Below are 26,994 nucleotides of genomic sequence, written 5' to 3'. Positions count from 1 at the left end.
AGATAGATCTGAATTATGACTTGGATGAGGTACTAATCAGTAAGGACATACAACTTACAACATAAATTATGGAGAAAGGCACGTTCCAGTCATGAAGGAACAACTGAAAACACAAGCCTGCATTTGGTGAATATAACTCATTGTTGTGCCCAAATGCATCGTACTTCACTGTAAGATCACGTAAATGGACTCCTTTGGTGTGAGAGCGATCAGTTGTTTTGGAAGAGTCTTTTGGGAATGCTGCCAAAAGCAAGCAGTTTCACTCTTTCCTATTCAAAATTGCTGTGCTTTTCCCCATTTTATGGACTGTGGTTTCGTCAGCAGTGAACCCTTGCATGTCCCCCTCCAAACAAAGTGACAAGGAAGTGGCACCTATCTCATATGGTTGGTCCCAACAACAAACCCCTCGGAACCATTTAGAAGTCCTGCCATACATTTCTGGCTATAGACCTGAGAAAGTATTTTGCACGGCACTCCATTGATTCATATTGCAACGCCTTTAGAACTGCGGACCATGGCACTACTGCCAGTGCCAATATGAGTCCAAGCTATCAGTTCTACCAGTAGGATTTATTGCCACATAATAGGCACAATCCAGATAACATTATTATCTTTAACATTGAGCATTTCAATCCCATATATTTCCATGGGAACTTCTGGGTCTCATTCATTAGTCCATGTGCATATGGGACTTTTATTGCTAGGGGAGTGGGCCTCTACTAATAACCATTCCCACAGATGCTATTAAGTCCATTTCCACTGCTCCTGACAATGAGGAAATCCAGCTTGCATGGATGGAGCTCAAGTGCTGGACCATGGCCACAGCAGAAGGTATTCACTTTCTCTGTTTGTGCATGTTGATGATTCTATGTGTGCAAACATATCCCAGTCCTGTTCCCATTACAAAATGTGCATAACCCTCACAGTGCATCCAGCCTCCTGTATGGGTGAAAATAATTATCTGGCCTTTGTGCTTTGGTAACATCCAGGCTTGATGACTGCAATGTGTTATGCGTAGGCTTGCCTCTGTTTGGAAACCTCAACGGGTTCACAAACTGGCAGTCTGGTTGTCGCCTCGCCAATACTTGTGCTTGCTCTTTTCACTTCTTTACAGCAAAATTATATCATACTAACATTAAAAGTTGTGGACATTCAATGAAGCCGAATGCTGCAAAATTCAAGATACACAAAAGAAAGTAGCAATGAAGCAACGTGGGCATATGAGAGGAAGAAAGGTGGTTGAGTGGAAAGGCTGATTCATAGCTGAGTTGGAGAAGAACGTTTGGGTCTATAACCCTAGCCACATATTTGGGATGAGCATTAGTGAGCTGCCAACATGTGTATTCCTGAGCCCGGAGTATTGCAAAGTGCCAGCATAAGCTGACTATAGCTGCTGTAAATCAGTGGGATGCAAAACTTATTCACTTCTGATGCATATCTGCTCTGAAGAAAGCCCCACCCAGCATGAAGGGGCTTACACCCAGGCAAGGGTAAAGGATCGCAGGGCAGTTCCATTCAAGCTGTCATTATACAGTACTTATAAAAACAACCCATTCTTTTCTTTTCATATGCTGGCTACATACCTTCTAAAGCGTGTTTGCTTTTGCAGAAAGGTTGCAGTAGCATTGTTTGTTTAAATCTCAGACCATTTTAGGCACTGTATACTCTAACAACAAAGAATAAAACTACTGAAGAGGACTTCTGTGTGCTGTGTGGCTAAAGTGTTATGCATAGAATGCATTTCGATAGTCCATGCTGGCTACTGACCTGCGTCGTGGAGTTTTCATCTGTAGGGTTAATCAGCCCTTACTAGGGTGTCAAGTAAAATATACTTAATATGGATTAAGAGAGCCTGTTTTGGGTTGAGCCAGTCTTAACCTTGTTTGAATAAGAGTCAAATGCAGTATGTTCACATTACTTTTGATCAGTGCTAAAACGGTCTGAATAGCCTTAAAATGGGCTAGCTAACCTAGATTAGCTAAACATAGCTTAATTATTCGTCGTGGTGGACAAACCTTCCCTATAGACAAACCCTCTAATTATTAACTTAAAATGTGCATTAAATAGGCATTACTTAACCTACCAGAGCTAATTAACCTCCTGAGCTCAGAAAGTTAAGCTCCTAACCTTTGCTCAAAATAATCCTAGAGCGGGAAAGCAATGGAGGCTGTAACTCAAACTGGACCATATAAATACAGAGGAGGAAGCCGGTATTTGTTTGGGTTCTTTAAAAGCAAAATCTGCTTGTTTGCTTGCTTGCTTGGGGTCAAAATAAGAGCCTCTTTCACAACAGCTGCTGGAGAAATGCTCTTTTCTATAAGGAAGAGGACAAAGAGTGCTCTTATTCCTACTCTTCCTAGCAAAACAACTCCTCCTGGTTTTCCTACCTGTGGGTGGTCATCACCACATGACTGCTGCTTATTCCAAAGCAGGGGTGGATGCCAGAGAGAGCCAGGACCGTACATCCAGACCTAATAAACACACCAATTGTCTGTAGTTATAACACAGGTAGTAACCACTAATTAGATTCTATACTCTCCTGTCAGGAATGTTTATACAACCAAGCTCTGCACTCATTCATAGCCATTATAGTCTGTTAAAAAAATACTACTGTTTCTTATATACGTCATTGGTTTCAGTGAGCGAATCAACCCCTTGTTCATGGGGGATTATATAATACCTTTCTTTTCATTTTGACATTGTTTTGTTTTTATTTTATTTATTGGGGGGTTATTTCATTACTAACCACTGTGGGATCATCTGGATGAATGATGAGATATAGAGGGGAGGAACTCTAAATTAATAAACTGTTGGTAAATATACATACCAATTAATGAAATTATTATATTGTTGGTAATATGCAAGCCAATGCTGCTAATGTGAATTCCACCTCTTTGATTTCATTCCTGTAAGAGGAGGCAAGGCTGTCACAATCTGTTTTTCTTTCCATGAAGAGTTTATGCCTCTAAAAGCTCTGTGGCAGGTAGAAATGACACACAAATGGATGAAATTGTTCTGGCTTCTACAATACATCTACTAAAATTGGGACAACTCAGGAAAAGCAAGAATGGCATGCAATCAGGTAGCTGTCTCCCATCATCTAACTATTGAACACCTATTTAAAGGCAGGAGAGCCCTGACAGAGGGATGCGCACATGCAGATTTCTGTGTTATCCTCACTATTCTTTGTTAAGACCATTATTAATTTGCTAGTAGCAAGAGTGCTGAGCGTCAGGTAGTGTAGCTCTGTGGCAGAGCATATGTCTTGCATTTCAAAGATCCCATATTTAATCCCTCCAGATCTACACTCCGGGTAGGGTAAAGAAAGTCCCCTACTCGAACCCCCCCCCCCAGCTGCTGCCAGTCAGCGAAGATGCTGCCGAGTCGGGCAGGCCAATAATCTAATTCCGGTTTTTTGCGTTGAATGTAACCAGATTTATTCACTGAAGGGGGGAATAAGTAATAAGAGGAGGTAGGTTTGTATTTCTTGCTATTCCTTTATCACCGTATTGGTGATTGGGTCATCTGCAGAAGATGCTTCTTCTGGGAAAAGAATGATGATGTGGGTATGCATACAAATAAGAAGGAAGGAAGGAGCGAGCGAACCCGTCCATGGTTAAGAAATGAAGACAAGTTCCACGGAGGAACCAACCACGCGGATAACTCTTACCTTGAACCAAGCTAGATTCTTAGCGGAAAGGTTTAGTCGAGAGATCCCGGGGAAGGATCAGGCCTTGCAGATGCAGGGGGCGGGTGGAGGAGGGAGACTTTCGTAATCCCAGCAATTTTAGGGAAGATCGGTCCGAGCTGATGCAAAGAGAGGGAGAAGTTCCCCCATCTTCCGCCGGTTTCGCGCTGCAACTTTTTTCGCCGCGTGTGCGTGCGCGCGCGCGCCGGCGCAGAGTTCCCCTTTTCATGAATAGGTGGGCAAGTTCATAATAGAACGCTGGGGATAATTAATAAGGATGATGAAAAGAACGCGCCGCCCGGCAGTCAGCGCGAGCAGAGGAAACTTTTCCCGTCTCTTAAGGAAATGGAACTGCCCTTCCAAGTTCAGCTGATTGGCGCTCCAGCCAGACAGGATCTCTGGAGAAATCAGCTTTGTCCTTTGCCTGCTTAGGCTACAGCCCCATATCCACTTACTCGGGAATAAGCTCTGCCGGAAATCCGCAGGACTTACTTTCGAGTAGGCATGTTTCGGATCGGATGGCGCCCTTAAAAGCCTGTAATTCATGAACGTCTTTTTCAAACGTGTCAGCGCCGATTACATCCCTAACTAACCTTGGGCTTGTTAGAGGCTTGTTTTTCTCAGATGCGATGGGAGAAAACAGCTGGGAGGAATTTTGCCGCTGAGTGTCGTGCAGTAAATCTCGTTTTGTCCAACTAAAGTGTGCATAGGATTGCGGTCCTCGGCGTGAGTGGGTCATTTTTAGGGAAAGGATGCGAGCAAAGCAGATTTCTGAGCCCTGGCAGTAAAACCGAATTCCTCCGCGCAACGCAATCCTATGCAACTCAAAAATAATCCTCATGGTTTTGAATGGAACTTACTACCAGGTACTTACATCTGCACAGGAGCGCATCCTTGGTGTCCGTTTGCAATCCTATGCACACTGATTTGGGAGTAATCCCGAATGCAGAGCAAGCATTCACAGGATGCGAGTGGGTTGCAGCAAGACCCCATTCCCTAACTGCCTGATTAGAAGCACAAGTTTTTAGAGATGGAAGAGCCTGTGGGAGATCAGAAAGTCCAAGCTTTGGCTCCACGCAGGAATCATTTGGAATATGTAGTTCTTCAACTCCATATTCCGATGTGAGCAGTCTTAACAAAAGTCAGTTTAGCTACTCTAGGAGAACCAATAATTTGAATCCAAGCTTTTTACGTTCATTCACAGAAGATGAAGGAATGATTCCCTCCCCCCGCCCAGGTCCCTGCAGACGAATCAGCAGTAATTCTTCTGAGTTAGGCGAAAGGCAATTCTGTGCGGGTTTATTCCGAATAAAAGTTTCCCCCTAATTCAGCGCAATAAACCGGGCAGAGTTATGCACACTTGCGGGAGTGCAAGCCACAATCAGCGGAGTGGGACTTGCTTCTGAGCAAACAGTTACAAGCGTTCACAGTTCATCCGGATTGCGAGTACGGGATTTTATGGAAGTACCCCGAAACCAAAGGGATGGGGGTTAGCAGACAGAACTTTCCAAAAGGAGTGGGGGGCAGACAATGAAATATTTGACACCTTATGGTGCAGTTGTCTAGAACTGAAGCCACTACTACTACTCCAGGGGAGCGGACTGGAGGAAAGGAAGGACACTCTCCTTCTAAGGTGGTGGTGAGTAGTCAGATGTGGACTGCCCTGTCTGCCTACTCTAGAGTAGCCCCAAGATCCTCTCTAGCCCATAATCCACTTCAGTGCAATTTTCCGTCAGCATCGCTATGGTCCTTCGGGGTTTTAAATTTCATTTCCAGCTTATTGACTGTTGAGAAGCCTCCGTAAGACTTTTGTGCGTCTAAACGGAGCTGTGGTGGTGTTAGCAGTGGTAATACTGATGGTGTCATTCAGCTATTGTGGCCTTATAGTGGGACAAAACAACCTCAGACAGTCGTTTAATAGCGAGCAGCAACAGCAGCTTTCTTGCTTTTCGGGTGCAAATATTTAGTGGAAACGTAAGAAGTCAAGTCGAAAGGATTAAGTGCATACCAAGATTTATAGAGCTACTTTTATGGGACCTTTTACGAGAAACTTAGAGATGATTCATTTTTATATGTAACATTTTACACCGCAATGCAGCTCCCAGGCTGTTAATGTTCAACAGAGTTTGGGGGCAGGAGAGGAGCTCCGACACACACACACTTTTTCTTTTCTTTTTTTACAGGTCGGCTTTTATTTCGCCTTGGAAACCATTTCAGCTATCGGACTCCAGGAAAGGGTTAAGGGGTTAGCAAGACTGTGTTTTTCTTTTCCTCCCCCTGTGTTTACATGGCTGGCGGGTCCCCTCAAAGAGGAATTATGAAAAAGAAAATAGTTTCCACCTGTAAGCCTGAAGGCTGATCCTAAGGCTGCAGTCCCTGCGCACAAGGGAGGAAAGGGGAGTTCCACTGGGCTCTGAAGATTTCCTTCCTAATAAATATAGAAGTCTAGGATCTCATTGCGCGGCAATGTGAAATTAACGGGACACGCGTTTTTTTGCAGCTTCAGCCGTTGCGTGTTTACTCATTGAATTCAATAGGACTTACTTTTGAGTAGACATGCATAGGTTTTCAAGGCCTGTTGTAAGCCGTAGTGAGCGCAAGTGGGCTTACTTCCGAGTAGACACTCAAAGGAGCGGCTATGAGTGCCCTTCTGCGGGGGTTCAAGTCGAATTGGAGGCAGGGGCACTTCGAAGTTAGGGCGCTTAGTAACATAAACTGACTTCGAAAGTAAGTTCCAGTGAAATTAAAGTGGCTTCGTCCCAAGGAAACACGGCCAGGGTACAAAATGAGAGGTCAGTCTCTCCACCCAGTTCCGTAGGTGCTAGGGCGTCAGTCCCACTGAATTCTCTGGGGCTTAACTTCTGAAGGCTGGATTGGTCTGACGGCTGCCAACCACCTTAAGCGACTCCTCTTTGAAACCAATGTGGGGGGTAAACAGATTATGATCGAGCTTAATTGGGAAACGCCATCCTTGGCGTGCATTCTTGAGACTGTCCCATTAAATACTCTGGATTTGCCATAGAATCAGCATCCATTAAAATCCCAGTTGGGGGCGCCGGACGCCAGATTATTAAACCACCCCGTTGTATCATATGATTCCAAGTGCACGTTTACTTGGAAGTAAGTCCCGCTGCGTTCAGTGAGGCTTACTTCCAGGTAAGCCCAAACATTTATCTAATCAGAAACCAGCCTCGTTATTTTCATTAGGAGTTACTTGCCCAACTCAACCCGATCCTATGTTTACTCGGAAGTAAGTTCCAATAAATACTCCGGGACTGCTTTATAAGACACCTTAGGTAGGTTTGCAGCCTGCGCAATCCTATGCATGAGTACTCAGGAAGAAACCCCATTGTGTTCGACGAGACTTACTTATAGGCAAATGTCCGTACAATCGCTACCTTAGGTTAACCAAGCAAAATCAGTGCGTTAGATTCATTTGGTTCTTAGGGCTTCGATAGGACTGCGTACCTTTCCTGTCTCAGGCGACGGAAATGGGGTGGAAAGATTTACATCTCCCGAGAAAAATGACAGAAATATGGCCGAACGTTTCTCTCCAGATGCACTCAGGAAACAATGTTCAGAAGAAAGTAACCTTAGACTCCCGCTACTACTATTGGAGCACGTAAGGCATGGATTTTCTGGAATAAAATCGTAGCCTAGGCAAAGTCAGACAACTCTGAAGTAACATTATATTCCGCTGCTATGGCTATGGAGCAACTACATAGCGCATAACCTGCGGGGAAGGTCTCCTGCGCAAGGCCCGTTGAAGTCCACGTGAACTGCCCAAGAAGTTCACACATACGAAAAGCCTGCTGGATGGGGCCAATGGCCCATCTAGTCCAGCATCCTGTTCGCGGACTAGCCAGCTAGACAGCACGTGGCGTCCACCGCTTCCCTGGCTGAAGACAGAAATAATGTGGAAAGTTTTAATTTATTCCAGACAGAGCGTTGGAAACCCGAAGTCCCATTTGCCTCCCGATACAAACATTTAAATCTCCGCCGCTCTAATGGATTCCCTTCCCCATGAAAAGGCGCAGCTGGTCCGTACACATATAGCAAACCCGGTAGAAAAAGGGGTGGTGCGGGGCACGTTTAAGTCAATGTATTGCAATCGAGTTCAATTCTTCCGGAATCACATCCCGAACTTGTGAGATCCAGGGGACGTTGATCTCAATGGAAACATCAACTTGCAAGTTCAAACAAAACACCGTAGGATTGCAACTTAACTGCGTAGTAAATTCCAGTAACTCCCTGGAGACTTACGTCGCAATCCTATGCATAGCTACTCAGAATTAAGTCCTGCTGAGTACGACGAGACTGCCTGTGGATAGGACAGTAGTTTTACGCTTTGGTAAGTGCATTTAGGATTGCTGGCTGTGACTCATGCATTGGGAATTCGGCTGATAAGCTGTCTTGCTCCTCTGGAAACTTTTAAAAAAATCACCCCCCAAAAAACCACATCTCCCTGTCAGTTTGGAAGAGGAGGAGGGCGGGAACGCAGAGGCGCCTCTTGGGCGGTCAAGAGATCGAGGCAAAAAGTCATCTCTGCTATGGGACTCGGTGTTTTGATTCTGGCGGAAGAAAGACGACCTGACTGCTGTCAAGACTAGGGCAATTCTGCACAAGACAGGCTTCAAATGCTAGGCACCCCCTTCCTTTCAGCTTAGGCAACAAGCTCTAGCTCGGGGTCTCTTTCTCTCTTCAAAGGCTTTCCTCTAAATTCTACTGGGCAAGAGAACCAAGTGTAGACATCACATTTGGGGGGACTTGAGCTGCAATCCTATGCACGCGCAGTAGGGCCTGCTTCAGAGTAGATATGTGATGCAATGCATAGGAGAGCACACCATATAGCAACGGGATTTCTTGGTAAAAGCCCTCCAGTCTCAGGACTGGAAGCAGACAACCTCAGGCTTTTGGCTAAATATCAGCCTCCAAGCCTCTCTAGCCAGCCCTCTGGACACTTCTCAGGCCACACCCGCTGTTCGGGTCACACTTGTTTTTCCCTGCTGCACCTCACCAGCAGCAGAGACAGCCCTGCTGGAAGGCTCCTTGAGTGTTTTGGCCTGGCTGGAATGTGTCCTTGAACTGTGATAAAGCCTCTTGTTTACTTGGATGGAGAGAGGTGTTTGTAAAACACACACACACACAGAGAGAGAGAGAGAGAGAGAGAGAGAGAGAGAGAGAGAGAGAGAGATACTTTTGCGTGGCTGGAATGTAGTCTGTTGTACAAAGGCACATCTGTTGCCCCACCCACTTTGCCTCTGGCCCCACCCACTGCTGGCAGGTACCTCCTCCCAAGCATGAGGCAATGCAGCCAGTGGATTCCATGCCCCTGCCATATAGTATGCACCAAACTCATCAGCAACAATGCAATCTTTTACATTTCTATGCAGAAGGAAGTCCCACTGAATTCAGTAGAACTTACTCCCAGGCAAGGGGTAGTAGGATTGCACCACCTGGGTGCTAGGTGGTTGCTGTAGACAGCAGAAATGCCATGGTCCTTGCTCTGAGGTTTAAGATAAGAGACTGAAGGGTGCTCAGGAGTAGGTGAATGGAGCGTGGGGCAGAGGAAATTAGGACCTATAGACATAACACTGCCCAGAAGTGATCATGGAAACTATAGCTCTATAAGAGGGGATGGTAAGGGAACAGAGAAGTCTCCAAACTTTCATCAAACCATAGTATACAAGGATCTTCCTCAATGTGGCATAAACCTAGTATGTATAAGTTTGTGGTCTGCAGAGAGATGTGATACAGAAGTTGTTCAGGAAAGTCTTTCTTCAAGGGATTGCTCCTGAGAACTTAGAGCAGAAAACAGACACAGATGTATTAGTGGAAAAGAAGAGGATACTCTTGACATATGAGTTAAGGAGCTGGGAATCACAAGGGAGGAGCACTGTTGTGCTCATGGTTCTGCTTGATGGTTTCCCATAGGCATCTGGTTGGCCACTGTGAGGACAGGATGGTGGATTAGACAAGCCTTTGGCCTGATCTAGCAGGGTTCTTCTGTTCTTATGACTGAAGTCTCGGGGACAGATACCCATGGGTGAAAAGAGGGCAAGGAAGCATGGCAGTGGGAGGAATTTGGGAGAAATTTATGGAGGGAGGGAGGTTACAAGAGGACCTCAGGTAAAAAGGTAAAGGTAAAGGAGAGGTGGAGTGCTTGCTATTTGTTATAGCAGGATAGTCAACATGGTGCCCTCCATATGTTATTGGACTCCACTTCCCATCATCTTTGACCACTGGCTATGCTGACGGGTTGATAGGAGTTGGATTCTAACAGTATCTAAAAGACACTGTGTTGGCTACCCAAATGTTATGCTTCTAAGCATGTTTAAAGCTGTAGTCTATACTTGCTTACCCAGAGTAAGACTCGAACCGCCGACCTTCTGATCGGCAAGCCCTAGGCTCTGTGGTTTAACCCACAGCGCCACCCATGTCCCAAGAAATGGCTTAGGTGTTTCCTATTCCATCCAGAATTGTTCCTGAATATCCCTACTTCCTCCGAACTCAACATTTCACCCTTCAGCTCACCACTTACTCTACAAAACCCTATTTCAATAAACAAGATCACTGATTTGTTTACAGGGTCATTGTTCTGCCCTTTGGCTCCAGGTTAGCCAAAGGAGACTCTATCTACTGGTTACTCAGCGATATGCTCATCATTTGTACAATTGAACCCAGGAAGAAACATCTTCTTGTTTGTACACCACATCAGAGGGCCTAAGCGATCAAGGGGCCACAGGACAATGTTCTTTACACCATGTAGGGCAAAGGTCTCCTCCTGGCAAGGAAAAGCAACTAGGGAGAACAATAGCAAGGAGAAAGAGGGGAGGGAGTAGGCATCAAGTTTTTCTGATTCAGTTATCACGGTAGATTTTCTGATGGGGATCAGGGCCAGGCAGACTTCAGGCTTGTGGAAACTACTTTAAACACACACACACCAGTGATCCACTAACTCTTAAGCTACAGTCCATACACATTAGTGCAAACAGTAGCTTAGGAGAGGGGCCAACATAATTTTAGAATTAAGGAACTCAGTGCTCAGAATCAGTTTCCAAAACTGAGAACTCCCAGTCTTGTTACTCAAAAATCCACTCCTGGTTCTCCTCACCCCAACCTTTTTCATCTCAGCCATCTGATTTGGTGGAGAGAGGTGATTTGTTGCTGCTCCTCCTTGCTTTTCTACTTCAAATCACAGACTACCAGTAGATTCCAATCTACCTTCTGCCTAGGGCCTTTCAGATACATGTACTTAAAGCTCCTTTATTTCCATGGGACCAAAATGTCACATAGGCAGGGCATATGCAAAAGAGGAAAGGGCTCCTGCCTCTTTCTGTATTTTGTTGCAAGCTGGTAGTCTCTCTTCTCCATCACTACATCGGGTGCAGGAGCCCTGTTCATTTTTACACCTGGCTACCTTAGTCCCACAGCCTTACAGTTCCATTCACAGTGGCAGTCAAATATTTGGATTTAACTCGATTTGATTTCATTCCAGGTGTCCTTTTTATTGCCCGTTCATTTGTGCTCATGATGGTGAGTTTCCAGTTGTTGCATACCCACAACTTCTAAATGAAATCCTGCAACTTTTCGTGCCACATATGTTCTGTGGTGTTTGTTGTTGTTGGAGGGGGGGGGTGTTTTCCACTTTTGCTGTATTATAACGCAATAATCAGATAGGATAGGGAAAGCATAGCAGAACAAAGACATCAATGGGATGGAGTGTGGACAATCCAGTCAAGATCCTCCATTACTATACTATTCCTGCATTAATGGTATGTTGCAGAATAGACTCACATGGAAAAGCACTAATAGCGAGGGGCCGCCCTAGATCCCATGGGTGGTACCTCATTCTTAACCTTTCTTTAACTTGAAAGTGCCATGAGTTCTAAGGGGGCTTACATCATCAAAGTAAGACTGTTAAAAGTTGCAATCCCATGAATCTGGGAGGAAGTTGACAGAAATCATTATTACTTCCGAGTAAGCACTCATGCCTGGGGGGCTGGGCGGCTGACCCCCTTTGTTCACTTATTTGATACTAAATTGGCTTATCAGTGGTACTTACCTGCAGGTAAACGGGCATAGGATTGGGCTGCAAGGCAGCTAGCCTAAGTAGCTTCCTCTCTGGTATCTCCTTTATTACCTACCTGCTACGCCTTGACGTGAGTGGTCAGCGGGACTTATCTCCAGTAAACCTGGAAATAAATTTCATTGAAGGAAGATGTGGTGGGTGGGGTATAGCTCTACTTGGATTAAATTGGGAGAGGGGTGAGGCTAGAGGTTTGCAATTTTTGTAGGAAAAGAACATACTTATTGGCATTGGGCAGTGATTGTCAACCTACGATTTAAAATCTGCTGCACTTAATTTGTGGACTGGGGAGGTGAGTGTTTGCAATGATGGGGCATTGCCGATTCATAGTCGATCGATTCAAGTCATCCGCTTGAAGTCTCTCAGAGCTAAACCACCAGTCCACCTCCATCGGCTGAAGTGGGGTTGTTCGGTGGATCCCACACAGTGGCCGGCGCGTGAAATGCATTGTAGACAAAAGCGTAGGACAATCCGATCGTGCGCCTGTTTACTTAGTAACAAGACCAGCCGAGTTCAACGCGACTGGCTTGGGACAGAAGGCTCCGATGTGAGAATAGGTAACCCTTATCTAAGTTGATTTGTGTGTTTTCACTTTAAGGAATCTCAGTTCGCTTTAAATCTCTCTCCCTCCCTCTCTCTCTCCCTCTCTCTCTCTGTGTGTGTGTTTTGAGACCCACTGTTTGGGACAGGAATGGTGCGTGTGTGTTCGGTAAGTGTTCTTGCTCACCCTGTGGGAGGGTGAGGAGGTTCAGCAATCTAATTAGCCGAGTCTTCGTACGGATCTTGAAAAGCGTAAATCTTTCCTGATTCGTGGAAGATTAACTGTCCCGGCCTACCGGGGGCCACTATTGAGAGTTACATCTGTCTAGTCTGCGTATCAAACGAGGCATTTAGCAAGCCAAATCATATGCCCTTAAAATATTTAACTATCACTGCATTAAATGCACCTTTAAAGTCAGTTTGCACAGTTGTGAATAGAAATTGGATTAAAGATTGGACACATTTCTCCCGACATATATTTCAAACTGGGGTGGGAGGATTCTGCTAAGATTTGTATTTCGAGAGATATTAAGGTATGCACCCTGTATGTCTGTGTGTAGATATTGTGTGTGCCATGCACCGTTAAAGCTGGTGTGAAAAGGTAATAAAACACTCACAAAAACCGCACACACTTCTTCAGCGATATTCATTGACCGTCAATGAGATAACACAATTTGGGAACAATTGAGAGATTATATACGTACTTCATTTCCCGTGTCCAAAGTTTGGAAGTCTTGTAGATAGAGCTGAATAAAATATGGTTAAAGTTGTTGCCCTGGTGAAACCCCCAGCGGGTGGGTGTGTATATCGTGCTAGTGGGAATGCAATGCGCAATTTACATTTTTAATCCATTTAACAACCCAATGAAAAGTTCTCCTCGTCCCTCCCCTAATCCTCGCAAGTACGTTTTGTCCTTCCTGAAATAAATTCCCTGGCATTCGCGGACTCTGTTCCTCTGGTTTTTCTTCCCTTTATTATCTGTCAGCTCTTCCAGCTCACTTGGACGTTTTACCTTCCCTTAAGTGCAGAAGAACCGAAGCTGTAAAACAACAGCAAACAATAACACCGCTAAATTGTGAAGTGTATTTCCAGGAACGTAATCCTAACAGTTTTACGGGCAAGGGACAAAGAGAGACCCAAAACTGAATTCTCGTCGTGCTTTTGGATGCCTGAAGTGTGCCCCGATCCTAAACGCGTTTCCTCGGAGATAAGCGCCCCCCCCCCGTGTTCAACGAAGCTAACCCCCCCCCCAAGTGTGTGTACATACAAGCTTTAAATATAGCGATCTTAGTTTATTGATCCAGTAATCCTAGAAGGAGAGGCGGCGATCTTCCTTTCTTTCCGTCGTCAGGAGCAGGCGAATGCCCGCGAAAATGGAGGAATAGGCAGCCGCTCGCCGTTTGCCGCTGCAGAAACATCAAGAAGCCGCCCAAGTCTCTTGGCTTTTTTCTCCTTCCAGCTTTTAATTCCTTCCCCGACGAAACGTGCTGGGTTCAGCCGAGCCGAGCTCCTGAAGGCAATCAATAGCCCGTCTATATTCATAAAACTTTCAAAACATCCGCTCTTCTTACAGGCCCACTTCTGTCTATCCACACACGCACGCGGGGGGGGGGGCGTGCCAAGATCTCCCTTCAAACGCTGCCTGCCTACTTTACAGGGAAACCAGGCGGGGGGGGGCGGAGCGGGGAGCAGCGCGGAAAGTGACGCCCTTCGACGGGAAGGGCGGGGAAAGGAGTCGGGCTGCCTTTTTTGTGGATTGCGATGTGGATTCCTAGCCAGACAGCCCTGTTTGCTCGCACCCGCCTTTGGGGTCAGCCGCTCGAATCTCTCGCCGGCATTTCTAATAGAGTCCTCAAGAGAGAGAGAGAGATGCCACAAGTCCAGCCGGTTAATTTATGGCTTTGGGGCTTTAAGACCTGCAACTTGGGAAAGCGATGTTTTCTTCTTTTGAGCCAGCTTTCTTCTCTGGCCTTGCATTCTCTCTCTCTCTCTCTCTCTCTCTCTCTCTCACACACACACACACACACACACACACACACACCACGTCGTTTCTCGGTCTTACCTTCCAAGGAGAGCCGCGATACCATGTGTTTTTGTGTGTTTCTTTTGCTTTGAAACGTCAGAAACACAACCCCCGGACGTCTAAGGCCCCCCTGTGATTTACTGCCTACTCCAAATATAATCTCATTATTATTATTTTCCTTTCTCAGGAAAAAATGAGCCCCCTCCCCGCTTTCCCTCGGGCTTTTATCTTATTAGACGGGGCAGAAGGAAGAGAAGAAATTCCACTCCCTCTTGGGGAGGGATTTAATTCAGGGGTTTTCTGGGATGGGCAAGAGGTACTTTCTCCCCCGATTTCTGGCTGAGCTGAGGAGCGCCAGAGGCTCCTGGGAGAGGAGATGTCGCTTAATGCGTGATGTGGTTTTTTTGGTGGGAAATAACCACAGTAAAGGGTGTTGTGGAGAACGAGGGCATTTTCCCTTTCTGCCTAACAGTGGGGGGGGGCGGGAAAGTGAGGGGGGCAGAAAATAAGTCTGGTGCGGTTCTCGCCAAGCTTACCTGGGGATTCAATGGGGCTTACTTCGAAGTAAACGTATGCAGAGTCCCCTTCTCTCCTCCCCCCCCACACACTCCCAAAGCAGAACCAATTAAAAGGAACTTACTTCCGAGTAGTTCCGTTCGTAGCTCCAGAGATGACCCGATTTTCATCGTCAATCGGCCCGCCCGGAAATGAGATACGAAGTCTGTGGTCACGAAAATATTTTTGAATGCATGGACGGAATCCATGGGCTAAGAAAGGGCGAGATCTCAGTCTGTTATCAAATGCAAGCTGGTAGTCGTTGAGAACAATTGGCTTAATAATTACCATTCGTTTAAACACAAAGGCGCACAAGCACGCACAGATACACACGGAGAAATGCCGCCAGGCTCCTCTCACGCTCCGGTCGGAAGTGTTGACCCGAGGAGAAGGACGATCGATTGAAAAACCTGGCCTTGGGTCAAGGACCTCGGCATGTTCGAAAGGCCCTCGCAAAGGAGGGAACGGGGGTTCCTTGGGCCTTGCAGGAAATTCCTTATTTTGAGGGACTCCTTGGGCGTCTCTCTCTAACTACCCATTCCCAAGAAGTAAGGAGACCGAGACGAATCCATTCCCTTCCTCGACCCCCCTTTTTGGGGGGGGACATGAAAACAGATTACTAAGACCCCAGTGTGGTTTAGAGGATGGCAGATAATTTGGGTGGTCTCCAGCTAAATCTTACTCGGATTAAACCCATCGAAATGAATATGCCTAATTTAGTCATGGGTCTACTCTGAGAAAAACTTAGTTGGCTACCACCCTCTACTTCTGCTGGGTTTCAGTGGAACTGAACTTCCAAGTCAACCAGCCTGGTGGTGCAGTGGAAAGAGTGCTTGAATCTTGTCCCCACGCTGCCATGAAGTTCACAGGGTGACCTCGGGGCAGTCACTCCTTCTCACCCTAACCTACCTCATAGGGTCTTTGTGAGGATACAATGGAGGTGAGGGAGAACCAGGAACTCCACCTTGAGCTGCTTGAGAAGAAGGTGCTATTTGAATGAATAAGGCAAAATGAATATATGTTCATTTTGCCTTGGATGCTTTAGTTGAGATTCCTGCATTGCAGAGGGTTAGACTAGATGACCCTTGGAGTCCCTTCCAACTCTACGCTCTATGATTCTGTAAGTGCGCAATTCAGGTGCACAGGCTCTTCCGAGTCCTCTTCGCCCTTCCCTTCCCTCTCTCTTCTCTGCAGTCTCCACGGGGTGGGGGCCTTTTGTAGACTTGAGGGATCTAGTGTAACGCCCTCTGCCCCCCAAAAGGAGAAAAGGGGGAGGGACGGAAAGAGGGGGAAAGTTAATGTGCAGCTCCTGGCAACCATAAATTAAACGCATTATCTGGTATCTATGTTTTGAAACCGGGAACACAAAGGCGCATTTGTGTGTTCTACCTATTGGTAAGGTTACAGCAGGGCGGGGGGGGGGGCGGGAGAGGAAGAGAGACAGAGACTTGGGGAACTAGTGGGAGAGGGAAGAGGGTGGCCAGTAGCTTAACTCCTACGATGCGCACCTAAGGAACCCTTTCCACTCTTTTTAAACCATCTCTCCTCTGCCTCTCTACTGCTGCTGCCCGCTCCGGGCGCGCGCCGTAATTCATCTTGATTTGCTTACCCCCCACCCACAGACTTGCAAAACTATAATCCCGTATCGTTTGGCGAACAAGCAGTTTGAGAATGAATGGGTCAATATCTCTACGCGCCCAACACAAAGAGCGCGACCTTTCCCCCTCGGCTACAGATTGCCGGACAAGCCTTCTGAAAGGAGGTGCTCCAGAACCAGCGACCCTCTCCCGGATTCCTCTGGCGGAGCTGGACGCGAGGCGCGGAGGTGCATTTAGACACAGCAGGCTCTGGTTTCTCGGTTTCTGCTGGAGGGGTGGGGGTGATCCGTACAGGTTTAAGGAAAGAATTTCAGTTGGTTTTTGTTTTGTTTTTTAACCCTCAGAAAGGAACAGATGAGAGAGAGAGCGGTAGGAGCAGACAATGGAGAGACAGATAAGAAGATACCCTGGCCGTTTTATTGATTCAGTTGTTATTATTCGGCACAAATAAGGCAAAGTTAAACAAGTTTAAGTCCCAGTGATTTCACTTGGATTTAAGAGCGTCGTTTAGAACTCTCCAGGAGAAGCTCTGAAGAGCAGTTGCCGGCCAGTACTGGCGCTGCTGAGGGAGGTAGAGCAATGGTCTGTCTCAGTATTCGGCAGCCACCTACGTATGTCCTTAAGTCAACAGGACTCTGAACAGAGGTGGGTTAGGTTAGGGCAATAACAGCAGAACCCAACTCCTTGGGAGGAGAACGATCACCTTATGGGGTCGACCCTTGTAGAGATTGAACTCCCCACCCCCTTCCTACCTTCTTTTACACCGCCATCGACATATTTGGGCTGCAATCCTGTGCACAGCTCTATTTAACTCAGCTGGGCTTCCGTCTGAGTAGACATACATAGGACTGCACCAACAAGACTAAAAATGAAAGGCGTAGAAGACGTATTTGCTAATAACAATGGACTTTTGTGGTTGTATACGGGCGAGGTGAGCAGGAAGGTTTCCTCCGCACACACCAGAAGGGAGACTGGAGATCAGCAGCCGGACAATATGTGGGGATATCCCTCTATGCGCTTGAACGGATTAAAAAAAAATCCAGACCAAACTGTATGCAGTATATTTTACTCCCATGAAAGAAAACACATTTTTTTCCAATGTTGTCAGAAAAGGAAAACACTATTATACGAAATGTTATACACAGGGTATGTTTACATTGCAGTTTCAGCGTCGCCATTGCATCCACCAGAGGTACTATTCTAAAACCGATATTCACACAATGGGACTTCTTCTTCTTCTCTTTTAATAATAATAATTAATAATATGTTAGAAACATACAGTCTCGCATTTAGTATATACATTCCCTTGCTCGCAAGCGGAAAAAAAGAAAAAGAAAAGAAATCCCTAATGTCTTGTGTAACATGCTTTATTTTAAAGCCTAACTTTTAAAAACACTGTGGATATTTACTAAGAACTGCTTTTATAAAATTAATTTGACATTTCGATATATATATACATCCTTTCCCGTCATTTTTTTATTTTAATGTTAACAATGCTAAACATAAAAAATAACAAGCTTATAGGAACATTAAAATGTCATAGTATAGCGATTCAAACGTTTGTCCGTATTTTATATATATTTATAATATATGTCCTTGTAGATGTTGGAAATACTTTTTTCTTCTTCAGTGAAAGGTAGCAGGAGAATATCCTTTGAAAACAAAGGGACTCGCTAGTTTCAGTGGTATCTCTTGTGCCTCTCCCTAACCCTTCTCTTTCTGGTTTACATTTTGTCTCAATTCCGAAGTCACTCCGCTGTTTCCATCTCCTGTTCCATTAGTGCCCATTTACTTTGGATTCGAACGTTCAAGTCCTTTGATTGCGGAAGCGAGGCCTCCTCCCTCGTCCATTCAGAATTGTGCGCCTGCTCGTTCCTGTGTCTCTGGGTTTTGTTTTTTTAAAATGGGTGGGGGGGAGTTGTTTTGTTTTCTGAACGCAACCACAACAACAACAAAACAAGGGACGAAAGGCGGCAGGCCTCCCTGCCTCTCTCTCACACGGGCCTGTCCACGGCGTACTGGCAGGCGCTCAGATTGGAGGCCGGGTTCTGGACGCTGGCGTAGCCGAAGCTGGAGTGCTGTTTGGCTTTGAGTCTCAGGCTAGCCAGGCTAGAGTTACACGTGTCCCGGTAAACGTAAGGAGGGGTCGGCGGGGCGTAGGGGCAGGCGGGTGTGGGCACGGCCGAGTTGAGGGAGGGGTTGCTCAGGTTGTTCAAGTTGTTCAGGCTGTTGAGGCCGGAGCCGGGCACGCCGGTGACCGCCGAGGGCACCATGCTGGAAGACATGCTCATGGACGAGATGGAGTTGGGCGGCGAGAACATGCTCTGCGACGAGAGCGGGTTGACGTTCATGGAGTTGAAGAAGGGGAAGCTCTTGGTGGAGAGCGACGCCGACGTCAGGCCCTTGGCGGCCCAGTTGTTGTAGGAATAGCCCGGGTACATGTCGTCGTAAGGCTGCATCAGCCCGTTGAACTGCGGCCCGAAGCCGTTCTTGCACAGCTCCGCCTGCTGATTCCGCTCGCGTTTCCGCCACTTGGCCCGGCGGTTCTTGAACCAAACCTGCAATGGAGGGGAGCGACGGGTGAACGGGAAGATGGGGGCAACAAAACAAGGAGAAGGATGGGTGGGGGTGGGGGGAGAAAGCCGGTCACTGAAGAGAAGGCAAAGCAGACCCGCGCAAGCATCTCCAGAACTTTGAGGAGGACACCAATAATGTCCTCCTCCTGGAGCCCTGGGGCTCCGGCAACTTTGGGGTACGGCATGAAGGGTAGAGGGAAGTCTAGAACCCAAGAAGGGCCTGCTGTTCTCACAGCGTCCTTCCACCACGCACAGTTGGCTCTTAACACACCCCCCCACTACTACTGGGGAGTCGTGAAGTCGTGAAGCACTTTCCACGTACAAACTCGCACTGAGCCATAAACGGGACGGTTTTGAAACGAGGCTGCAAATCCTCTAAGCCTGCTGCCTTGAAAAGTAATAACGCCATCAGACACAATTTGGGCGGAGAAAATACTTTGAGGATGGGAGCCTGCAGAAGATGCCTATGTTTTCTTCCAGAAATCTAACATGGGGGAGGAAGCACCCACAAAATGCACTTACGTCTCAACCTGCCCCGCCCCATGTTTTCCCCCCTTCCTGGTGCTGCCACTGCAAATCATTGGAGCCTCGTTTACGATCCTATGGCTTCTTCTGTACTCAGAGATTAGTTGGAAGACACTGGGAATTGCTTCCCAGTTCCCAGAAAACACGTATAGGGGCCGACCTTGTGGCTGCCAGTCCAAGTTTATTGGCTTGGGAATCATCTCTATTGACCCTCGGTGCCACTTACTTTCCGGTCAACGTGCATCGCATCGGGGTCTACGGCTGGAACCCAGAGCCCCTCAGAGGGGCTTGCGCCCAGAAAACGTGCACAGGATCCTCAGGTCTACATTCTTGCTTGGGTCCCGCTTAAATCGGCGATACTAACTCCCGAGTAAAGCAGAAGCCGGTCATAAGAGCATTGCCCCCCCCCCCGTTCTTTCTTAGCGCGTTTTACAGCCTGATAAAGCAATTTACAGTGGCGGTGGGAGCATATTTGATCCCGCATGCACTGGAGCTACGCAATAGATCCCCGTTGTTTCTCCTTGGAGCGCCGGCCTCATTCCTTTCAGAGGGACGAAAAACGCTTAACTGGGCCCTGGCTGAAGCTGCTTTTGAATATCTCCACCTATATATGACAAAATATCTCTTGTAGTGCAAATGCTCGTGTCATTCATCACAGGCTTTGACACCCGGCCAAGGAAACGTCCTATATATTATCTATCTGCCGCTTTGGTTTCTGCTCGCTTGTAGGTGGAATCCTTCATTCGGTTCGCACTCCATTCATTTTGTTGTTCAGGGAGATCGCGAACAAAGGGGATGGGCTCCTTCCCCCTCCTCCGCCTTTCAGTTTTCCCCTCCCTCGATTTCCGACAAAGAAAGAAAACACTGAGTTTGCACCGAGAATCCAACTTTTAACCACCTCAGCCCTCTTTCCCAAACCGAGGAACAGAATGCATTTTAATCCCATCGATATCTCCTCTCTATAAATAAGACGTAGGAACAATAATAATATTTTTGAAATAAAAATAACTGGTCAAGCCGTCATAAATCTTTACCTCAACAGCTTGTTAAAGGGACCAGTCCCTTTCATGTGCTAATCGCCAGTAAAGCCAAACCACGTCCGCCCCATCTTGTCCTCTGCTCGTTTGGCAAAGTTGCCCTTTTCACTACGTGCTAAAGGGCAACAGCCTCCGCCGCGCAGACAATGGCGAAGGCGTGTGTCTCGCTCCAATCCACATCCCGCCGCCTGATTTGCCAGTTGGCCGCCTGCAAAGTTATTATGTGGATTCGAACCGTCGCGGGGCAATTGCCGTTCTGTTTACACAGCCCGTGTTTTACGTTGCAAATCTCCCTTTCGACTTCACCGTTCGCTCGCAGACGCCTAATAAAACCCAATACCCAGCGCCCGCGAATACCACCACTTTCCCCCAAACATAACACGCTACATTCCCCAAAGCACATGCACGGCCGTCTCCAGGTTTCAAAGAAGTGGGGAAAATAAACCTGTAAATGGGGGAGGGGAATTGTTCACCTCTCCACTGCCAGCGTTTTCAAAGTCATATTTTTAAAACGTTACAGGCCAGCACATTTGCAGGAGGGACTTGAGGGCAAGCTGACACTCCCCTCCCCAAACACAAAAGCGCAAGCTTCTTATAGAAAAAGAGCCAGTTTTTCTACAATCGCATTTCCACATAAACTGACCTAGTTGCATCTCTTCCCCCTTAGAGTCCTGCTCTCCTATGCATCCTCACTGGGGAGCAGGCCACCCCAGCAGGACACTGCGAGTTCTTCCCCAGTAAAACCACGGTTTGTAGAGAATTGCAAACCCCACTAAACCCAACTGCTTTGCCCGCTCAGTTACTTAGAACACCCCCCCACACACACACCATGTAGGTAGCTTTGTTGATTTATTACAAAAAAAATCAATAAATCTCAAAGCCACGGTATGGTAAAAACCTTAATTAGGCCTAACCAAAAAGTCACAAAGTCGTGAGTGCGCTTACTTGCTTAGAAGTATGTGCGGCAGATTTCAATAAAATTAAGCTCCTTTTGTTTTCGAGAGGGGGGGGGGGACTCTAAAAGATAGGGCAGGAGGCTCCGTCGGCTTAAATCTAGACATTTTCGTTTAAATGCGCGGCTATTGAATAGACACCCAGCCTGAATTGAGTCAACAGCCAACACAACCAGATTCCTCTGTGTCCCTTTAGATTTTTTTTTAATTACTCCTTGTTTATTTCCACTAAGCAGCTGAGCCCAAACTCTACAGACTCCCATATTTTTTAATTAAAATTTCTGGGATTTGTTTATTTCCAAAGCATTGTAGCAAAAACTGATTCCTCCAATGAATGCAACACACGCATTTCGTATTGGTCTAATCCAAGACCCCAATTTAAATTGCAGTTTAAATATATATATATTAAAGCATTATTATTATTTTTGCGCTGTTTACACCCAAGTCCTAATCGCATTTACTTGGGAATAAGAAACAGAGATATGAACGGGATCTACACTAACTTAGGTACCGGGCTTTTTTTTATTTTGTAAAAAAGCTCTGATTCCCTACACACTTTCTTGGGAGTAAGTCTTGTTGACTACAAATGTCGTTATTCCAGGTAACATTTGTTTGGGAAGACTTCCACACTTCTAACCAAAACAAACATGGTTTACATTTGAGGAGGAGGAGGCCTTATTTTCTGTTTTATGTATTTATTCGTTGTTGTTTTTAAAGAGAGTAAGTGACACGCTGAACAGCATCGATTGCGCTGGGACTTTCTTTAATCCTCAAATCTCCTGACCTCATAGCAATCCTAATGGGATTACTCTAAAGTAATTTAGCCACGAATTGCAACAGCCCAGTTCTAAAGCTCTTTGCAAGCCGGCTAGGAGGGGAATAGGCCAAACTCGAAACGTTTTAAAGGCTCACCGCGTTGCAACTTGCTATCCCTACAGAGCGAAGCTTGTATGAGGACACCATCACTGCCTCCCTTTTCATGGGACTTTCTTCCATATATACAGACTTGGGGCTGTGATCTGGGTTTCCCCCCACTTTGATTTCCCGGAGATGGGACTGCACGATTCTGCTGCGTTTTAGCACTCTGATCGATCCATCAATCTTGGCAAGAAAGGGGTGGCGTGGGTGGGGAGAAAGCCACCGTTGTTGTGAAACCTGAGGGTGCTTGGGGCGAGCGAGGGGTGGGGAGAAAGAAGGAAGAATGCAAGGAAGGGCAAGTTTTGGGTGCCTTCGATGGAGTCAGAGGCCTCGTGTGTTGCGCATCTCCGGCTGCTGCGCACACGTCGGAGCCTGCCCCGGGAAGCTTTCTTGGCGACGCTTCCCATAAAGTACACATCCAGTTCAGAACACGCCGCGCAGCCATCCATCATATTCGGAGAAGATGGCAGCCTGCCTCGGCCTGAGAGGGAAGCAGAGAGGCGCTGCGCCGGGGCCAAAGCCCGCCTCGAAAAGGAGGCCAAATCGAAAGCGGCGCCTTCCCTGCGCCAGCCAAGCTACTCAGGTTCGTTCGCCTCGGCTGCTGCCTCTTTCAAAGGGCCCCAACACACCCATATTCACACACAGAGAACAAAGCAGATCTCTCGGGGCTCCCCTTACCCTGACTCTGGCCTCGGTGAGGTTGGTCCAGACGGCGATCTCCTCCCGAGTCGACATGTCCGGGTAGCGGTTCCTTTGGAAAGTGGCCTCTAACTCCTGGAGCTGCTGGCTGGTGAAGTGCGTCCGCTGCCGCCGCTGCCGCTTCTTCTTGGACGGATCCTCGGCGCCCGCGTCCTCATTCTTGCTGGGCTGGCTTTTGTCTTTTTCTGCAAAGGAAAAGGCAGTCGCGGGTCAACTGGCTGGCGCGGATTGGGATTCGGGGGGCGGGGAGAAAAAGGGCGGGCGGAGGGAGAAGGGGATCAGCCCAAGCGCTCCGCGGCCCCGCTGAACCGGCCCGCGGCCCGCAGTCGGCGCTCTTCCCAAGGCGGTTGAGCCGAAGTAGCCGTGGGGGGGGAGGACGGGTCGTTGCGAACCAGCGGAGAAACATGCGGTTCTAAGCGCACTTGTTTTGAAGCCAGTCGGCCTAATCGGAACGCAGGGTATCTACTTCCATAGATTTTATTTAAAGATCGAGGGGTGAACAAGCCCAATCCAAAAGCTGCTCTCCTAAAACTGTAATACAAATAAAGGATACGGAAGTAGTTTCTTTGGAAGCAATGAGGTTTGCGCTGAAATAAACGCGCTTAGGATCCGAATGAAACACACACACACACACACACACCAGATAAATAGGAAAACCCAAGGCCATAAATTGAAAAGTAACTGTGCTTCGGACTGAAAAGTCAGGCTGTGTCTGTCCTTCAGCGCTATTAAAAACGTTGCCACTTATATCCCAGGAGTTAGGTTCAATCCAAGTGCTTCCTTTTAAAAGTGTGCACCAATACGAGATTAATGCAGCAAATCTGAAGGCCACCTTCTTACGCACACGGAAGTCCTTCCGTGATGTCACGGAAAGCTTTCCCCCCTCACATCACAAGAAGTATGGGACTGTGATTCAGGATTGCCCTAAATTAATTCCAATTGAGCGTTACACCTAGATGCAATCGTTATATGTAACAGGTATAAATACCTCTTGCACTGACAGTACACGCTGTGCAGCTGCAGACTTCGTGTATATTGCATCTGTATCAATACAGCTGTGTGCACATGCACATCTTTAAAATCGAACACGGCTCTGCATTTACTGAGGCTCTCCTCCGAAATACCTACAAAGATTGCAGCAATACTGGTGTACTATGCTACATCGTTCTCCTGTATCTAGACAAGGCCACTGTGGTGCTGATTCACGGATCAAGCATCCAGAAATTATGCTACAATAATGTGTCCTAAATCGGTGAGTCGGTCTAACTTCCACTTACATTGCATGGCATTCGGCCAAGTTTTACTCTGAGTAGATCTATTGAAATCCATGGCCCAAACAAAGGCATGTTCATTCATTAAAGTGGGTCTGCCCGCAGTAAAACTTAGTTTAATGCCACCCATGGAAGTTAATGAGAGTGTGAAGTGTCTTTAAAGATGGAACATATTTTCAGAAGTAAAGGTGTTTATCTCAAAGTTGTTGGGATGGCCCCCGTTAAGTCCAGTGAAGACCCCTACATTCTCGCTCATGGTGATAGTTGCAGTCTCTGTAGCACATACGACTGCAATTCCTGGGCATGTTCTCATTAAGACAAATATCATTTATTTTAATCGGACATGTTTACTTCCAAGTAACCATGGGTAGGATCGGGTTGGATGAAGATATATGTCATTGCATCCTCGGTCAACACTTAAATTGAAGTAGCCGATCCTCCAGGCTCCACTCAGTTTAATGGAACAGTCCTAGGTAGGTGTACTTCGGATTGCAATCAAACAGCCCAATCCTAAACACGCTTACTCAGAAGCAAGTCCCAGTGTATTCAACTAGGACTGGCTGGTTGAAGTGCGCCCCTAAAGAAGCAGTTTAACAGCCCATGCACGTTTACTCAGAAGTAACTCCCATTGACTCGAGTCGAACTTACTCCCAAGCAAGCGTGTAAAGGATCCTTTGACACCACGATCCTATGCACATTTCATCGGAATCCAATCCTACTACATTAAATTAGACTCACTGGAAGGAAACCACCAGGGATAGATGGAAATCCACGGGCAAATCTGAGCTCTTTCCCCCCAGGATCCTCAGGGTTCCTATACAGTACCTTTATTGGAATTAAATTTCACCTAGAGCTTCGACTACATTTGTACTAGATGCAGTAAGTGCTGTTATATAGAGAGCCCGCTTGTTTGTTTTTAAATACATTTCAGAGTGACAGGGTCAATCACCGCTCTTTTACTGAGATGGTCTGGCTAAATCACGACGGAGACTTCATTCCAGTTACAAGCCCGGGTCCTACTGCCTTTCCTGCTAGGTTTCTATCTCTCAGTGGCAAATGCCTGGATTTGCCGGGCGTGTGTGCAACTCTTCTACCTCCCCGCGCACCCGCTGTTTCCCGACAGAAAAGGAGAAACCAAATGTCTCCCAGAATCTAGCTACAAAGGCAGTGCCATCTGCAATTATAGTTCCATTCCCTTCTCCTTCTAATCCCTCACTATGCGTCCCCAGCACAGGACTGGGACACCGGTTTAATCCCCCAAGCCTCTGTATTGATAATCAGAATAATGAGATGGTGTGCCGAGGGAAAGCGAAGCAGCGTGGAGCCGGCGGAGAACCCTTACCTGCGGCCTCGGGGCTAGAGGTGTCGGAGATGGTGTGCACCTCCAGCCGGTGCTTGGCAGAATCCAAGGCCGAGCGCGGCTGGCCGGGGGTCAGGGCTGAAGCCATGACCAGGGCCGGCTGGTGGTGGTGGTGGTGGTGGTGGCAGGAGGAGGAGGAAGAGGCGGAGGAGGAGGTGGAGGAAGCGGAGGAAGGGGAGGTGGAGCAGCACAGTTTATTCCCGGCTACCAGCCGCTCCAGTCTCAGCGGCTCTTTCAGGCAGTTCATCGGGCTGCGGGAGCCAGCCCGAGCTGCCGGGGGCTGCACACTGGGTGTGGATGTGCGCGCTACGTGTGTGGACAGAGGCGCAGCCCTCGGCGCGGGAGACGCGGCCGGAGAAGCTCCTCCGCCGCCTCCTTGTCAGTTTCACTGTGTCAGTTTCACTTCTCCCGCAGCAGGCAGTCCTGCTCGGCTCTCAAGGCGACGCTGCTGCCCCCCCGCCGTCGCTGCCCTCCTCCTCCACCTCCTCCCGACGGGCGGCCGCCCCGTCGCATGAGCCTCTGCGGGTGAAAGCAGGAGAAACCCCGAAGAAGAGCGAAGGCACCCTCCGCCGTAGACTCCCGCGGCGGACCGTGCTGACCATGAATAAATCACCAGGCTGCCGACGGACTCGCGGGCAGGGCCAGAGTGACAGGCGCAGGTCGACTGTATTAGATCCAAGGCGTGGGCGGCTGCTGCAAGAGCAGGAGCCTCGACGGTCAGCTTCGCCTAGCTGCGCAAGCCCCTCTCGGTCGCTGCACGTCTCCCCTCGCTCCGGTCTACCCAGCCCAGGCGAGCGACGGACCCTGAGCAGCTCAGCAGCTTCCCTGTTTGCCTAACAACTTAAACCCAGAGGCGGCCTTCCCGGGGCGATGATATCACCCGGCCCCCTTTTCTGCCCTCCCTCCTGCCTCCCCCGCGTCCTAGACTCGCCGCTGAGACTCGGAGTGACGCGCGCCGCGGCCAATCAGGAGGCGCTACGCCCCGGCGAAGGCTATAATAAGACCACCCTATCAGAAACTTAGGGCAGGGCTAAATTAAAAGTCTTGCTCTCTTGTCTCCCCCCCCCCCCACCGCTCTTCCAGTCAGGTCTGCTCTCAAAGGCTTGCATTGCAAAGGAGCAAAGTGGGGTGTTAGAAAATAAGAACGGGGAAAGTCGTCTCC

At 47.7% G+C, this 26,994-nt stretch overlaps 1 protein-coding gene and 1 long non-coding RNA gene across 8 annotated transcripts in view; both read right to left on the bottom strand.

Moving 5' to 3' along the window:
- Positions 1-13,549: 13,549 nt before the first annotated feature.
- LOC128421248 (uncharacterized) lies at positions 13,550-15,340 on the bottom strand. The gene is made up of 3 exons (XR_008332272.1): positions 15,184-15,340; positions 14,981-15,061; positions 13,550-13,827 (listed from the first exon to the last, which is right to left on the bottom strand). It is a non-coding gene; the product is annotated as an uncharacterized LOC128421248 (long non-coding RNA).
- Positions 15,341-17,543: 2,203 nt separating this feature from the next.
- PITX2 (paired like homeodomain 2) overlaps positions 17,544-26,994 on the bottom strand; it is a 34,595-nt gene continuing 25,144 nt past the window's right edge. For 6 of the 7 annotated variants that reach the window (XM_053403787.1, XM_053403789.1, XM_053403788.1 and 3 more), the window contains 2 exons: positions 23,181-23,386; positions 17,544-19,051 (listed from right to left, as the gene is read on the bottom strand). In XM_053403787.1, coding sequence (XP_053259762.1) covers positions 18,488-19,051; positions 23,181-23,386 — 770 coding nt within the window. In that variant the 3' untranslated portion in view covers positions 17,544-18,487. Of the gene's footprint in view, positions 19,052-23,180; positions 23,387-25,814; positions 26,722-26,994 lie in introns of those variants that run through there. The other variant, XM_053403786.1, reaches the window with a different exon arrangement.

Source organism: Podarcis raffonei, chromosome 9 (assembly GCF_027172205.1).
Source record: "Podarcis raffonei isolate rPodRaf1 chromosome 9, rPodRaf1.pri, whole genome shotgun sequence".
Classification (NCBI taxonomy): domain Eukaryota; kingdom Metazoa; phylum Chordata; class Lepidosauria; order Squamata; family Lacertidae; genus Podarcis; species Podarcis raffonei.
Note: the sequence above shows the minus strand (reverse complement) of the source record. Positions and strands in the feature narration are given on the sequence as shown.